Below are 17917 nucleotides of genomic sequence, written 5' to 3'. Positions count from 1 at the left end.
CCCCCCCCCCCCCCCCCCCCGCACTCAATCCCGGAAGAAACAGATGGGGGGGGCAGACATTGGGAAAAAATTCCAACATCTCTTTTCAAACCTCTGACACACCCCACATATTTAACAAAAATATATTGTGTTTGGTAGTGGATATGGTATTTCATGCTCCTTTTCCCTTCTGTTTGTATTCTAATGCTGGCCCAACACCACAAAGGCAGAAAGATGTAACCTTCTAGTTAAAAAAAAAAAAAAAAATCTTGTCCATTTCAGATTAATTCCTTTGAAGAGTTTGCTTTTGCTGGATTAGGTGATGCAAAATAGAAAAGCTGTTGCATTTGTGGCCTGGTGCATTTGTTGGGGTTGGATTTGTGGGGCTTTGCATTTGCAGGGCTTTCAACTTGTGGGAGCCCAATCGTATTCTGGGCTTTAAACTGACTATGAATTGACACAAGCAGGCAGCCAGAACAACCACAAAACCACGGCTGAAATGCAAAGAGTAAATTAATTTCATTACCTTGCTAACCAGAGGATCCCGAAGCAGCAACGAGGCAGAGACACACAAGCGGGAACACAAGGCACCATTAGGCTCAGTCCATGCTAGCGGGTGGCAGGCCTGCTGTTTGCACCAATTTATCAAGGGCCCACACACTCATAGTTTACCACCATGCTGTGATCTCCTCTGTGTTTTTTATCATCTCTGAGCTTTAATCTTCTCTTTCTCAAAACAGGGAGCTCAAGCATGTTCATGAGAGTACCTCCAAGTCTCTCCAAACATCTATGTTATCTCTAAGCAGAAATTATACTTCTCAAAACAGAGAGGATAAACAGCAGTAGGAACTGTGATAAACTATATATTTTTTTTAGATTGTTTTTGTTAGGCTTACTTACACGATATGCTATGTATGTACAATTTCTATATGTATTTTTCTCATGGCTGTTAAAGCTACATATATACATTTTAAATGTTTTTTTTAAGCTTAGTAAAACTATGCATTCCCCACATAACTGTGGAATGCAAGGGTGATATTCCCAAGGTGAATTCCCAAGGTGATAGTGGAAGGGGGGCAGTCTGACCCTATAATTTACAGCACCCTGATAACACCATCCAAGGCGACATGAAGGCTCCCCTTTTGACAAGAAGTCAAAAGTGATTTAAGACTGTGATAAGCCTGGGAAGGGAGGAGAATACCTTTTAAATGCGCATATTCCAAGCTGGGGTCATCTGGCGGCTACAGAGGAAGAGGAGAAATCTTCCTCGCGAAGCCCCCAGCCCACAAAAAGCCCCCAGCCCCACCGACGCCGAAAAGCACTGCCCGGAAACATGTATGGGAAAAACTTTGCAACTGAGCATGTGCGAAGAGCACATGCCCCGGACTCTGGATGAATCAGAACTTAAGTACTGAGCATGTCTGCACGGGAGCCCGAGGGGTTCAAAAAGGAAGGTTGGGAAGTCGGGAACGGGCGAGTTGTGTTCTAAGCAGCCCCCTGGCGCGCCGTGATTGTTCATCTACCGCTTACTAATAAATTGACTTGTTATTTTACATTTGCTTTCTCAAATTGTCTTAAATTACTGCTACTAACCTATAACAGCCTAAAGAAAAGCAGTGTCTCAAACTGATTAGAATTCCTTTTTTGGGTAGATGGCTCTTTACGTAATGTATTCAGGCGCAGCTAATACAATAGGGATGTGAGTTTTGAGATGAATCAACAGATTTAGTGGAGAACAAAGGTGTGCTGAGAACAGATCGGTGGATCCTGGTAAGGAGCAGTCTTTGCTGTGCTGTTGTTAAGGTCCTACTGGAATTTTAGGACTCTTTTTTTTATGTTGTTAACCTTGTGAAAAACTTTACTTTTGGTTGAGGCTGGAATTTTCCATGCTTGCTTTGCCCAGAGGTAATTTTTTAAAAAAAATTTGAACAAATGCAGAGAGCAGTATCCCTGTGCATATTGCAATAAAGAACAGATGTTATCTAATACACCTATTGCTAGGGTATCAAAACATTTTGTATAAGTGAAAAATCACACCACTTCTGCCTGAGCAAGGTTTGATTTTTCCTTTTATTCCTTGGTGTAGCCACAATTGTTTCCTCTGTTTGTGAGGTTTTGACAAATTATTATTTGTCCTTGTTGAAAGAAGCCTTCTGCAAGAAGATGGCTCTTGCAGGATCTTCTGAGGAAGAGTTCAGATTTGCCGTGTCATTCTATGGCAAGAATTTCCACCACCTTCTGCTTTCTGAATGTGGTGTCTCCTGCCATTTCCAGGTTTTCATCCTCTCCTTATCTCCGGGTGCTAGGATGATGAGGGGGGGATGACCTCTTGCTCGGTGAAACACCACGGGTGCTCTGTCAGAGGTGGGACCAGCAGAAGCCTGCAGAGAATAGAGTTTCTAGCAACAACAGCTGCCCAGAATTGCCTGAGACCCAGCTACGAGAAGTAGCCTTACAGACCTCTGCAGGATTTCCCTCTCCTGGGCCCCCAAGACCACACCTTCCCTTCTTCCCTAACTATCCCTTCCCCCTGAATAAATAGACATATCCTTCCAACCTATCTTTCCAAGCCCCCTTATCAGAAACCCTTTGGATTCGATGTTCCCTAGCAGGAACCCACCCCTGTACCAGAACCTTCTGTATTTCCCTGTATATAAACTGTCTTCTTGGTTAATAAACTGCCATTTTGTGGGTCACATATTTTGTGTGTGTATCCCGTCTCCCAATGCAAAATGTGCCCTGAAGTCTTCCAGCAGGTTACCCCCAAACCTGCTAGAGTGCTCTCTCAGAAGTGAGGTAGTTTGAGGTTCCTAGATCAGTGTTGTGGAAATAGATCCAGTTGTAGAGGAGTTTACTGCCCTTTCCACTCCCATGGAGTAACGTGCAGTGGTCTTCCTTCTCTGACCATACAAAAGTCTGTATTGAAAAGAGTTGTTTTCAGCTGTATGCTTTCTCAAAAATAAAAATGTAGAGAGAGGGAAGTGGAACCAAAATGAAACTTTTTAGGATTTAAAAATGTGTGCATACATAGTCACATCAGCATAGTAGCTCTACCTTTTTCATTGTGTCCTGCAGAAATGTTTGCTCTGTTTATAGGATCAGTCTGTTGTATTTGTAAACTGCTTTTGAAAGCAGTTGAAGTGTACAGGTGGAAGCTGAGAGGAGTAAAGATGCCGAGAGCTGCACTTGGGCAGCTATATCAGATCAGTTTCCTCCAAAAAGAAATGGTTGCTCCTCCTTTTTAACCATGAATTCATATTAAGATGAAAGAGGTGCCACTCAGAGTTGTCTTAAAGCTCTTTTCCAGTTCCTTTTATGCTGTCATGTGTCTTAAAGATGCTGAACATTAAACCTGCTCTCAGTTTTCTAGTCATGCTAGTAAAATTATCGTTGTTTTGAGAGAGAATGTAGCAGTTGTCTTAAGAACAGTGGAATAGTTTGAGTCAGTATGATGCTTATTTTACATTCCTGCCCATAAGATAAATGTAAGTACAATGAGGGCATTAGTGTGAGAGCTCAATAATGTTATTTCCACATAGATAAGTCAAGAATATATTTGATTTTAATTATATGAAGTAGCATACTAATATAGGGGCCTGTGTTTTTAGAATCTATTTATAATTTTCAGGTAATCATTTCTGGCAGAATTATCCACAGACAGGAAAATGAGGCATGTGGCACCAGTGTTGCATTTTTAATTTTAGACAGCTGCTTCATGCTTTGAATTTCATTGCGCGTTCTATGTAGGATGTATGGACGAATTATGGTGTTTGTTCAAGTTTGAATCAGTCTTGAAGGAAGAGTTTCAGTTAATGGTTACTTATTGATTCTCTGAGATAATAGTGTGTTTGCTACAGATCATCAAAGGTGTTTTTAATAACCTGGCAATCTTCTTTTGTCTTACATATTTATCTCCTCTTCAGAGGCTCTTATTCTTGTTCCAATACTTAAATTATTGCACAACACTAATTGTTTTTCACTTGTTTTATAATATACCTGTTAATATTTAATTATTAAAACAAATTACTTTCTATAACATAGAATTATAGAATCGTTAAGGTTGGAAAAGATCTTTAAGATTGAGTCCAAACATAATCAAGTACTCCTTTATAACTTTGTAACTTGTTGTAATTTTACATTAGCTTGTCCATTTTTTTCCTGTTCTGCTTGCATCACACTGTAGCAAAAGGGAGAGAAATACCTTTTTGTTCCTTGTTTGATAAATCTGAGAGCTTCACTACAAGTGCTGTCTCCTGCTGCTGCTTTTCTCATGTTCCCTGTCTCTTTTCTATGCTGCAGTGGCAACTGAGGGATGACTCAATTTTTCTGAAGATCATTACATTGAAATAAGAATTTATTTGCTTGATCTTAGTTTTCTGAAAGCCAGCCATCAAAATTCTTATTCATGGTTTTAGGGATGTAAAAGACCTGCATGTCTAATTTTAAGCATCTCTTTATTTAAAACTCTTTTAGCTAATAGCTTTATCAAGTCACTTATTTGTGATTACTTATGTATATCTATCTGGGATGCTGTTTTATATTTAAGGAAAATGGTGCTCTACTTTGTTTCAGCTGGTAAACTTTGAGATTTATGTGAATGTGTCCGTGGAGAATGACTGGCAGGTTAAGCTTGACTTTTAAAAGAGGCTTATTGAGTTGAAGCACTAAAAAAGCATTGAGGGAGAAACTTTAATAGCTAGGTAAAATGATCTTACTCAAACTTATAGGTAATTGTTTTCCTTTGGGAGTAATTAGCTCCAGAAGCATCTTTACAAAAGGAAAGTATTGAAAATGGAGGGGGGTAGGATTTGCGCTGTGTTTTTTCCCAAGTATACCAGTGTGATGTATTCAAGTCGCAATTGAAGAAAATATTAAATAGGGGAGAGTTTGTTTCCTTTTATAATTGTGCTGAATTTGTGTTGCAATATTCCTTTTACAAGGAGGGAAACCACATGTTAACACTGTAATTTGTGTGATGCTTTTAAATTAACATCCCACTCTTATTTTTGTGCAACACATTTGTTTCCAAAAAATAGCTGCTACTGCTGTACTTCTAATAACATGGAAAATTCCAGTGCAGTAACAGGTCTTTGACTGGATGTGTTCCTTAGATAATGTGAACAAACTTTTTTCTTTAACTATTGAAATCAAATATATTTTATTTACATTGCTGAGAATAGCATGGTAGTTTCAGAAAGGCTTATATTTTAAGCTTACTCAGAAAATGTAAATGTAGTATAATCACTTATATATTTGCTGCAAGTTTCTTAAGAAAGTCAGACCACATAGTTCATAGAATGGTGTTAGTGAATGACTACCTGAAGCCAGAGCTGCTTGAAGAACCAGAGCAGCTTTTTGTCTACATCAGACTCCTTTTCTGTGACTGCACAAACCTGCTGTCCTATGTTTCTGGGTAAAGCAAGATAAAGTGTAGTAATTGGCTCATTCAGAATCGAGAAAATCAGGCTAGCTCTTATAATTTGCAGATTAAAGGAAACTTCAAAAGGATCATGTCTGCTCACTTTGAGAAGAACGACTCCATGACTAGAAACCACTGCAGGTTCTTAACAAATGGAGTTTAAAGGCCAAGTGTTACTAGGAGGGACTTGGTCCTGAGCTTATATTTAGTGTAATTAAGGCAGTTCTGTTTGAGACAATTTGGAAGTGTTTTTTTAGTGACTTCAGTCGATTTGTCTTAATCCAGAAGAAACTGATTCTGTAAAATAAAGACAAATGTGCCAGTTAGGATTTTCATATCTAAAGATACAATACTAATTTACATAAACATGTATTAAGTTAATGGCCAGGTACAATTTTTGCCTTTCTGATTAGCAAAGAGAAATAGAATTAATCAGAGGTCAGAACATAGCTGAACTATTTGAACAAGATTATTAAATGAAGATGACAGATGATTCTGGTGTGTATTCATGCTTCTTCACGATTCAAATTTTGTTTAAATCACTGCCACTTGATTCCCAGTCAGTATTTTCACTTGGTTTAATCCTGCCAGTATAAAACATAGGAAATCATTGTCACAGTTCTCCTTTTCCTGATTCATTTAATGATCCCTACCTTTCTATATGTACATACTATGTGTACATTTATACAAACTATAATATTTAAATAAATATTGTTACTAGGGCAAAATAAATCTTATATCTACAGCTGTGCAAGCAGTGTCTTAAGCATGTTTTAGCTATCATGGGACAAGAAATGCAGTTTTGTCATGTGCTTTTAATATCCTGCGCTGAACTTGAAAATAAAAGAAGCACAAAGCCATAGACTTCCTTAGAAACATGATCTGTAATTTGTTAGAAACAATTCTAATGTAGATATTTTTTCCTCCTAGGTTTTACCAAGAGACAGTACATCTAACACTTAACTTGGATCATCTCTTGTTCATCAGCTTGAAAATCATAACAGCCCCCAAAACTGACATTTGATCTGAAAGAAAAAACTGTGACAAATGGACAATATGTCTATTACTAACACGCCAACAAGTAATGATGCTTGTCTGAGCATTGTTCACAGCTTGATGTGCCATCGACAAGGTGGAGAGAGTGAAACTTTTGCAAAACGCTCAATTGAAAGTTTAGTTAAAAAGCTAAAGGAGAAAAAAGATGAATTGGATTTTTTGATTACAGCTATAACCACAAATGGAGCTCATCCTAGCAAGTGTGTTACAATACAGAGAACTTCAGGTTAGTACAAGTGAAAATCAGATGTTTTCCTCCTAGTGAAGCTGGAGCAAAAGTGAGTGACACAGGGTCCTAGAGTGTTGAGGAAGAGTAGCTCTTCTCTTGCATTTTGCCTTGCCCCCATTTGTAGGCATGTTTTGTGGCTGGAGTTGGACTGTTGCAGTAGTTGATTTTTTTTTTTTTTCCTTCCCAAAAGGAGCAGAAGGCATTGGATCAGCCATTCTCAATGAGTGTGTGTGTGGCAGTAAAAAGCAGGGTCATGTAACAAATCAGCTGTTTATCCTGGTATTTTCACTACAAGCTTCTGTTAGCCCTGTGTTGGTCAGAAATATAAAGACAGACCTATGATCCCTTGCTAAGAAGGTACTCCAAGGAGTCTACACTGAGGATTTATGTTAGCCTTATATCATCAGTGGGAGCCCCTGGTGGTCAAGTGGTTAAGGCGCAGCGCTGTCAACGCCGAGACCCGGGTTCGATTCCCGGTCAGGACACTCCCCGGGCAGATGGAGCTCGTTAGCCCTGTAAGGCAATCCATCTACGTCCTGAGGACCTCGCTGCCACCGTCCAAGCTCGCTTGGCCCCCGCAGATGAACCTTAGGATTAAAGGGTGGGCTCAGTTCCGCGCACACTGTGTCTCACCTAAAAAAATCCAATGCTCAGACTGGAAGGTGTAAAGACCTTCCCCGGTTCTTTGTTCGCGAAGACTAACCATTATATCATCAGTACTCAGTACCTGTATAGCTTGGGTTGCAATTTCCTTGTTCCAGGACAGATATGTTTGCTGACTAGCTTTCTGTCTACCCTAGAAGTGTTTTTGTTTATTTTGTTTTGAGTTTTTTAATTATTATTATTATAATGAATTGGCATTCTTCTACTTGTAAATTCTTTATAGTGTAGCTTGGGGCCTCATTCCTCTTCTGGGGCAAAGCTTCTTAGTCATCCGTGGTGGGGAAGGTGGCCATACATATTACATTAAGCATAAATTCTGCTTCTGCCATTTTGGATCTAGTATTTTTTTCTTAAGAATCAGTGTTGATTTAACTGTAGCAAAACCCCAATAGAAATTTATTTCTATTGAGTACAGAACTTGGCTAAACTGTACATCACCTTTTTTTTCCCCATATTTTGATGACCTTGTGTTGTTGTTTGTCCTCTTCCAGCTTTGCTCCTCACTAAGTAAAATGACATCTTGCTATTTTCCCAATCAACTTTTGTGTCTAACTTTTTAGGTGGCTGGTCGCAAGGGATTCCCTCATGTGATTTACGCTCGTCTTTGGAGATGGCCTGATCTACATAAAAATGAACTCAAGCATGTTAAATATTGTCAGTATGCTTTTGACTTAAAATGTGACAGTGTCTGTGTAAATCTTTACCATTATGAGCGTGTAGTCTCGCCTGGCATTGGTAAGTAGACTCTTGATTTAAAATGGAACAGTGGGAATAAAATGTAAAATGTTTTCCTTTTGAGTGTAGAATATATGAACCTAAATTAGAAACATTGACTTTTAATGATCTAATTATAAATTACTCTCATATGCTCTTGTCCATCTTCTGAATGGAATTGTTCTTTTACCTTTATTCCAAATTTGAAAGGACAGTTTGTGGCTTTTATTTGAGCCTTTCTGTTGGATTTGCACACAGTTCTTGCAGTTAATGCATATCCTAGGAATAATTTAGGATTGAGATTTGTGTTGTGATAAAGGGACTATAATATCTAGAGTCTGTAGTACTAATTTGTAAAGTTTATAAACTTAATGTTCAAACATTGTTGAAGATTGCTGAATATAATTTTCTATGCCCCCCTTTTCTTTTTCTCCTTTTTAAAGATCTCTCGGGACTGACACTACAGAGTTCTGATAAGTAGTTCTGTTTACTATTGCGTTTCTATGGGCACAAACTGTGTTAAACTCTTCAGTATGCTCACAGTTTATTCCTGTGTATTCCCTTAGGTGGGAATATAGAGAGCATATGAAAATGCATTTGTTTTGGAAAATCAGCTAAGTAGCATATAAGAGGCATGATAAATTCTCTAAATTGAGGCTTCAGCTCAGTTTGTCAGTATGTTCTGTTTTCATTGCTTACAACTTATAAGCCCCACTTAAAGAAAAAAAAAAACAACAAAAACCTCACTGTTGAATGCTGCTAATTAATAAAATAACCCAGACACCTAAAACTGTGTGCACCTGTATGATATGCTAAGTAATCAAATTGGGAATAATAGATGCTTATAATGTAATACGTAGTAAACAAGAAAATAGTAGAAATTCTGTCATTAATATGCAATTGAATGCAGGAGTTTAATATTCTTGTTGTCCCCGAAACTTGAGAGAAATTGGACATTAATTTTCCAATGAACATTATTCAGAAATTGTGAGACTGTGCAGCTGGTAACTGCTTTATTTCAAAACTGGATTTTTTTTCCTTCCAGAAGAAATTCATGGAGAAAGAAATTTGGGTAATCCAATAGTTTTAGCAAAAATGACTTAAAAAAGCACCCCAAATCATCCAGCAAACTGTTAACTTCACAAGCTTTATTTTGCATGCTCATCTCTGCTAATTGTTTACCTGTGTCTTCTGAAAAATGATCCTTTTGTACAGAATCAAAGCTTACTAGCCAGCAGTTAAATACATAAATATTTCCTTGTCATGTGTTTAGGGTTTGTATGGCCAGGTTTTGCTAGCAGAGGAACTACATGGGTGGCTTCTCTGAGAAGCTGCTAGAAGTGAAGCCGAATTTTTGCCCCAAAAAAGCACAGAGAAACTGCTTTAGAGATAAAATTTGTTTCTTTAAAGCAGGAGGTATTTTAATGCAACGCGTTGGAGAGTTCCCAGGTCATCCGGGACAGAGAACTCTGTCGAATACATTTAGCACAGGTCTTTTATACAGTCTTAGAGTATAGGATTACATCACAAACATGCATATTCATTAAATTGCAACATCTACTTGTAATATTCATATATAGGAGGAGTCTTTAATTTGGGGAGGTTTAGAGGTGGGAGTTCCTGTAGCCTTCATCGTGGGCAGTGGTCGTTTGCTCTTCTTCATCGCTGTACACTTTTGAACTTTCCTCAGATCTTTCCTAATTTGGATAGTTGGCAACTGTAGTAGGGTCAGGTTGACTTTTGGCCCGTTCTAAGATTTGCTGATGTTGTTATCTTTTTGTTTTATGTTTTAAATGTTCTATCTTGTCAAAATGTTCTATTCCTCAGTCAATTTATTACTTCTGTGGTTTCCTAATGCTAGGGTTTTGGAACTACTACAATTTTGTGTTTGAGTTAACCTTTTGTTTCTCAAAGACTGCCTCAAAGACTGCCTCAATTGAGTGGCTTCAGAAGCTTCCCCCATGTCCTGCAGAGCTAATGCAAACTGGCTCCAGGATGGACCCGCCACTGGCCAAGGCCGAGCCAATCAGGAATGATAGTAATGCCTCTGTGATAACATATTTAAGAAGGAAAAAAAGGTATTGGGCAGATGAAAATTGCAGACAGAGAAGAGCAGAGTGAGAACATGTGAACAACTCTGCAGACACCAAGGTCAGTGGAGAAGGATGGAGAGGAGATGCTCCAGGCTCCGGAGCTGAGGTTCCCCTGCAGCCTGTGGTGCAGACCATGGTGAAGCAGGCTGTCCCCCTGCAGCCCATGGAGGTCCATGGGGGTGCAGAGATCCACCTGCAGCCCATGCAAGAGACCCACACTGGAGCAGGTGGATGCCCAAAGGAAACTGTGACCCCATGGGAGGCCTGTGTTGGAGTAGGGTCCTGGCAGGGACCTGCTGACCCACAGAGAGAGGAGCTCACACAGGAACAGGTTTTCCTGGTAGGACTTGTTGCCCTGTGGGGGACCCACATTGGAACAGCTTGTTCCTGAAGGACTGCACCCCATGGAGAAGTTGACCCACTTGGCAGCAGTTTGTGAAGAACTATTGCCTGTGGGATGGACTCATGATGGAGTTGTTCATGGAGGACTGTCTTCCATGCTGGAGCAGGGGAAGGACTTCCTGACCAGCAGCAGAAACAATCTGTGATGAACTGACGATAACCCTTATTCCCTGTCTCCCTGCACCACTGAGAAGGAGTGAGGAGTGTGGGGGAAAGTGTTTTTAAGATTTATTTTACTTCTCACTTTCCTACTCTAATCCTGTTAGTAATAAATTTAATTAATATCCCCACTTCGAGTCTGTTTTGCCTGTGACAGTAATCAGTGAGTGATCTCTCCCTGTCCTTATCTCATGAACCCTTTGTTATATTTTCTCTCCTCTGTCCAGTGAGAGAGCGGCTTTGGTGGGTACTTGGTGTACAGCCAGGGTCAACGCACCACATCATGCTACTGTTTTTGCAGCAGGAAACAAAAAAATTGCTGTCAGATTTTAATATAGTAAAGGCTGCTTTAAAAATGAGCACAGGAGCTAATGTAGTGTAAGAGTGTTATTTGAAGATGCTCAATAGGATATTTATTTCTAAATTCTTGCAGTGACAATGGTAGTAGTTTCCTTACGCTGTATGTGGAAAATTCTGAATTAGTGGCTACATTGTTAAATATAGAGTAGCGTTATCTTTCTTTGAATGTGAATTTGATGTTTCTAGTCAATTTGAATGGGAGTTGCTTAAAATTACTTAAGAGATGCATGAAGTTTTTTATGTGCTATGTTCATGAATTATGTTTTTCATAGGAACTTTATTTGTGTTCTTGTTTGTATCCGAGGAATTTGTTTAACTACTACATTAACATATATTTAGGTGCTTGAAAAAAAGCATATTTTTCCCTTTTATTAACTGTGTCCAATCACACAGTGATGGACTAGAAAACAAAATGTTATTGGAGTCTACTACTGTGTGACTAAACTGCTTGTTTGATAGCAGTAAGCAAAATAAACAGTTTGCTTTTCTATTCAGTTATGCTTCAAAATTTCTTGCTGCTGTCTTGAAGTGTAATTTAGTGGAGTGCTTTAGCAATGTTTATCTCGATTAAATTCTCCCCCTCTGCTAGTTTTAACAGCATTATTGCTTGAAAGTAGTAGTGCAATTTGTAGTTAAATCCTGAAAATAGATTTACTTTGCATGTTAAACTGTTTGCTTCTTCACAGCTCCATCAAGCATGTTGGTGAAAGACGAATACGTTCATGACTACGAGGGGCAACCATCGTCTTCTGCTGAAGGTCATTCAGTCCAAACCATCCAGCATCCACCAAGTAACAGGGCATCTACAGAGCCTTATAGCACCCCAGCCATGTTAGCTCCTCCTGAGGTTAACACTACCAGCACCACTAATTTTCCCAACATTCCTGTGGCTTCAACAAGTAAGATCATCAAGAATATATGAAATATTAAGCTCTGAAAATGTGAAAGCTCAAAGATAGCCACTGATTTTTGGCAAAGTAGATCTTGCATTGGAACTGTGCTGCTGCTACACTACACTGGTAAAAGCATGTGGCAATATGATCTAGGCAGTCTTGTAAGTGTTAATATAAGGTTTTAACTTGGAGCATAATTTGAGTAACTTCATGGTGGCCCAGTCTTTTTTCAATGAGATTGACACTACATGAGTATTACAAGACTTGGATATGCCAAAGGTTCAGTGACACAACATTAAAACAATTGACCACTAACAAAAAATTATGACTATTATTTGAATAATTACTGTAGAAATGGGAGAATTTTATTATTTTATTGCAACAGCAAACAGGATAACAAAGTGATATACCATAAGGTAGCAGTATTGAGATGTTGTAAGGCAATTATTTAGTGTTCCACAGCTGACAAAATGAATGTTCCAGTTTGAACTTGATTATTTTTAAAATGGCCCATTGTACTACCAAAGTGACAACCCTAATTAATATTTTCATGAGTCCATGGAAGTGCTGCATTGAAGTTTTTATTACTTTTTTGTGTGTATTTGGTATGAGTGGAAGAGTCTGGTTTACCAACACCAAACCTCACACTTCACTCCAACAGGACAGTAAAAGCATTATGTGCGCAGTGTCCTGCAGCCCTAATGTAGGGAAACCATGAAGTTTGGAGGGGTTTTGCATACTCATTGTCTCAAAGATGCGTAACTATAATGGATTTCACGTTATCAAATTTGAATTATGGTGGCATGGTGTTTTGATAACGTTCTTTAATTTTAACTGACAACTTCTTTGCTAAAACTAATGGTTTTGCAAAGCTGAGATATGTCTGTCTCCAGCAGTTTATTGTATTGCTTTTGCACAACAGTTGTCAATAACCTTTTCTCGTCAGTGTAATAATTGTTGGAGTCAAGTGGACAAGAAAAAAAGGTCATTTTTAAGTTTTAGTTCAAGTTCTCAATGTAATAAATTCTACTAGCCCACATCAGTTTGAGAGTGCAAGTGTACTTGTGAAACTGCTCATCAGTTTAGTGTTAATGGCTGAGCTGAAGCCTTTTAAAATCAAATTCTGTTAACCTGTTCTAAAATATCTGTAGTGTTACTTTAAAACTTAAATAATTCTTGAAATACTTATTTGGGAGGAAAAAAACCCAGCAACTTTCTCAGGAAGGTGTCCAGAGATGTATGCAGCTCTATTCAAGAACTGTTTATAAAAATAAAATATTGTTCAGTATGTTTTGGAGGAACATAAATGTAAATGAATGTTCTCCTTAGGGAACAGTAGTTATAACATGCTGAAAATAAGCAACTTATTGGACCTGCTTGCTGGTCTGTTTGGATTCATACCAAATCTACTCCAGCTATGTTATTCAGTAAAACTGTGACATGTCTTCTTTCCTTTCAAACTGAAAAATGTGATGTGAACAAAATAAAGATGCGCTTGATAAACAGAGTTCTCTGCATACTTCTACTCCTAAAATATTAAGGGTGTCAGAGTCAAAATTAGCTGCTACAAAGCATCTTGCTTCAAGTTTCCTAAGACACTCTGGTGGGTGGGAAAAAAAATACTGAAACCAGACTTGTAGGAACTGTGTATTGCAGTGCCCTTAGTTGGGAGTATTTTCGTGCCCAGTAGTGCTGAGGTCTTCTTAATTAAAATTTTGGAACGTTCATGAATAGGTAGTGTGTTCTTTTACCAGGTCAACCTACCAGTATATTGACAGGTAGCCATAGTGATGGACTCTTACAGATTGCTTCAGGGCCTCAGCCAGGAACTCAGCAGAATGGGTTTACAGCTCAGACAGCTACTTACCATCACAGTGAGTATATACATATGTGCACTCTTCTTAGTTTTCTAAAACCAGTTTCCAAATGTCAGGAGAAATAGAGGATTAAAAGTGAGATGTGGAAAAAAAAATCCCTTAAAAACCAACCACTCCTTTCTTTTTCTAGATAGTACTACAACTTGGACTGGAAATCGGACGGCAGCCTACACACCTACCATACCTCACCACCAGAATGGCCATCTTCAGCATCATCCACCTATGCATCCTGGGCATTACTGTAAGTAGTGCAGATTTCCAGATGACTTCATTATCAGTTTTGTTGAATGGTGGGGGTTCACTTGTGATTACTGTTTACCCTCAAATCCTTTTTTGTTTTATATATATATTACAGAACTACCATTACTGTGTTTAGTATTTTCTGACAGTTAAGTATAAGAGCCTGATGGACTTTGCTCTGTTAAAGCATCAGAGATTAGAAATTCAGATAGCTATAGGGATAACATCTATATTATATATGTCTTACTATACCTAACAAAACTAGCATTTCCTTTCTAAACCTCTGGTTTTAAGGCTTTGCAATCCTGTACTAAGTATTTCCTTTGCAGAAAAGGCAGTTGATTCAGAATGTGTTGTTTGCATATTTTTCTTTTAAAACTTGGAAGCTCTTGACCATTTTTATTTTCTAGAAATTTGAAGTCATGCTAAGATTTGGAAGATGTGTGTCCATGTACACCAAGCGGTTTAAAAGAACTTTGTGAAAGCTCGTGCAGTAAAGTACTTGTCAATAAACTGGTCTTGCCACAGTCTGATTCACGAGTACATTCGTCACACAAACTTGACAATTTTTTTCATCTATGAAATAGGATGACAATCTCTTGTTTTAAGGCACAGGAGATGGGAAGGAAAAAAAAGTGATCAAACTGATAGTGTAAGTTTCTAGCACAGTATATGTATTATAAGAGTATAGTAGGGAAAAAACCCACCCAAATTAAATTTTTTCTACATTTTGTGTCAAAAAGCTAGAACAGTTCTTTGTTTTCTAATTTAGTACTTAACCACATCACCTGTTTGCAACAGTTGTGGTTAGCAGAGGGGAGAATATACTGTGAGTTAATATTAGAGTGACTTTTCAACTTATCTCTATCAAAAAAATTGTGGTTTAGATACAGTTATTAGGTTTCATTATTTTGTTCTTTTAGGATCCCACTTTATCTGTCCTCTAGTTTGTCAGAAATACCAGGATGTAAAAAAACTTTAGTGGTGTTGTAGATACTCTATAAATGTTTCTCAGTGCACATATCTTTCCATAATTAATATTTGTAACTGGCTGGTGATACTACATAGAGCTTTTTGTGGCTACTGCCATTTCTCATTTTAGAAAGTTGCATGTTTTGACTCCTACCAATGTTGTGCTTGTTTTGACATCTTGTTGCAAAAGCTGCTCTTACTTATAATACTATGTTTAAGTCTTTCCTCCTTGTTCTCTGCTGCCTGTAAGGGACCTAGTTCATAGAAGTTGAGAGACTAAACTGACTGATATCAAGACTGTATTCATTGTATTTTTTTTTCTTAGAAAATGTGTTCTCTAGGGCTTCTTTCCATCTTCAGTGAGTGTTTCTTATGGTCCATTCCACAGTATGCTGGGCAACTTGTTCTGTGATTGATGAAACTAATTGTAATGGGTTTGCCAACCAACCAGCCCCCTGCCAGAGCTGAAAGTACTTTTTTCCAGGTGAATTTCCAGAGAAAAAGCCAATCAAAAGTTTTAGTAATGCCTCTGCCAATTACATATTTAAGGAAACAGAAGAGAAAGTTGTGGCGCAGAAGAAAATGGAAGAGCCAGCATAACAACTGGCCCTGTTGGGGGCCTCCCCACCCTGGGCTGAGTCTGGCCTGGACAAGGGGGATCAGGCCCCCCTTCTCTCCTGTAACAGAGTAGAGAAAAAAAACTTTGGAGAAGGACTGCCTGGACAAGAAATGCGGCAGAAGGAATTCCAGGCAGAAAGAGAGATAACAGAACTTCCAAGGTCAAAGCTAGCAGCCGGAGAAAAACCGCGAAGGGAGGGGATCGCCTTCTCTCCCCCTCTCTCTCTCTCTCTCCCTTCAGCAGGGAAGAGACTTAAAACTAAAAATCCCTGCCATCTGTGGAAGATTGTCGGGGAGCAGAAAACTCCCCTCTGCAGCTCATGAAGGAGCCCACACCAAAGCAGAGTGCATGAAGTAGGTGTGACTCCATGGGAGGCCTAAAATGAAACAGAGTCCTGCCGGAGACCTGTGGCCCATAGAGAGAGAGCTGGAGCGAGACAGCCTGGGTAGGATGTTGTGATCTCAGTGAGGGATCCATGCTGGTGCTGCTGAATTTGTGACCCTGAGGGACAACAGAGAATGGAAGGCCTGTTGTCCGAGAGATGGACCCACGTCGGAGAGGTCTATCAAAAACTGTTTTCCCGTGCGAAGGGACCCCACAGGAAACAGGGGTGGACTCAAAAACCATTATCCCTTGTGACCGTGTGGTGAAGATCCACGGCAGGCAAGTGTCTCCTTGCAGTCCATGGAAGACCCTACACGGCCTGGGTAACCCCCCAGCCTCCAGTCTTAGCCCCAGGACCTGAACAAGAAAATTGGCTCCAGAAAGGTGCTGCTATACATTTGTAAGGTTCCCCTTTCTTGGCACATAATGTTCTAACTTGCCTACTTGAAGGGTCATCGGTGTTTGAGGCATAGCAACACATTACCTCCTTACTGCTCAGGCTTCTGCACATTGATGTGTGCTTTATTAAAAAAGACAAACCCACGTTCATTGTAGTATGTAGTATTTTTCTGTGCTAGCAGACATGTCTTCGTTTATCTGAACTTGTTTATGTGAATGTGCACTCTTAGTTTGAATAACAAATGCAGTTGTAGAAGTCCAATTGATTGTCTGAATGGGTTTGTTGGGTTTTTTTGTGACTTTCAGTCCGTTAATTGTATATATTCTTTAGCTCCAGATTATTGGTGTTCAATCGCATATTTTGAAATGGACGTGCAAGTCGGAGAAACATTTAAGGTCCCTTCAAGCTGTCCAGTTGTTACTGTTGATGGATATGTGGATCCTTCTGGAGGAGATCATTTTTGCCTGGGCCAACTTTCCAATGTGCATAGAACAGAAGCCATTGAGAGAGCAAGGTATTCTGCAGATCTCAAAAGCTCCAGATGTCTGTGGTATTTGATAATTTGTTTTGCCTTCAGTGTGTGCCTCCCTTTTGAAATCACAAGTATGGTATGCTTCTTTGAACTGAATTAACTATAGCAGAGTATATCTTTCTAGGCCACTCCTGTAATGCATTCAAAATGTGAACTATGTGACAAAGCCCTTCAGTGCTTTGCAGTAGGGTGTTGCTTTTCATTGCTTTTAAAGGCTGTGCCTTCAAGGATAAAATTAGCAACTCGCACCATTATATATGCAAACTGAATATTAGTTTTTCACACCAGAGAACGATGTGAGAATAACTGCTATATATAGATTTGTCAAAGGAACAAAGGAAGATTGAGGGAGAGCTAGTTGGATTTTCATTTATTCTCACCATGCACGTGCTACACTTTGTGGAACTGAAGCAATCTTGCAATTTTTTTTTCCCCTCCTTTGAAACAAAAAGGAAGAAAATGATTCCATGTCTTCAGAAATGTTGCATTATGACAATCAAAATGTTAGATTGCTGTAATGTGATCCAAACAAACATACAGTTCTGCATTAAAATGTGGCTTTGTATATGTACTTGAGTGACTTTCTATACTAGAATACTTGTGGGATTTTACACTGTACAGAACTGAATGTGTTTAGTATCCCAATTCTGTATTGTTGTGTGTTGAATGTGGTAGTTGCAACTCTAATATCCTTGCTTCTGCATTCTGTTTCCCATAGATGGTAATACAGATGGTTTTATACTTGTATGAGTATATGAGTATACTTGTATTTAGTCCTTGTATGACTGGAGTGCTATAGAGAACTGTATGGTTTATTTAGCAAAGGTCTGATTTATAGTATGTATACACAGGTGCATTGGATCTATTTTTCTTTTTAATGTTGCACATAGGTAAAGGGGTGCAGTTGGAGTGCAAAGGAGAAGGTG

General features: G+C 38.9%; 1 protein-coding gene across 1 annotated transcript; it reads left to right on the top strand.

The window, feature by feature from the left end:
• Nucleotides 1-6288: 6288 nt before the first annotated feature.
• Nucleotides 6289-14085, top strand: LOC114068328 (mothers against decapentaplegic homolog 4-like; the record flags this gene model as incomplete). The annotated part of the gene is given in 7 exon segments (XM_027904316.1): nucleotides 6289-6715; nucleotides 7907-8081; nucleotides 8504-8527; nucleotides 9187-9192; nucleotides 11761-11973; nucleotides 13722-13841; nucleotides 13975-14085. Coding segments are annotated over 7 exon segments (919 nt in total), but the record flags the coding sequence as incomplete, so codon positions are not given.
• Nucleotides 14086-17917: the final 3832 nt, after the last annotated feature.

Source organism: Empidonax traillii, unplaced genomic scaffold, assembly GCF_003031625.1.
Source record: "Empidonax traillii isolate 1590-97213 ecotype Southwest subspecies unplaced genomic scaffold, ASM303162v1 scaffold1041:size265471, whole genome shotgun sequence".
NCBI classification, from domain to species: domain Eukaryota; kingdom Metazoa; phylum Chordata; class Aves; order Passeriformes; family Tyrannidae; genus Empidonax; species Empidonax traillii.
Note: the sequence above shows the minus strand (reverse complement) of the source record. Positions and strands in the feature narration are given on the sequence as shown.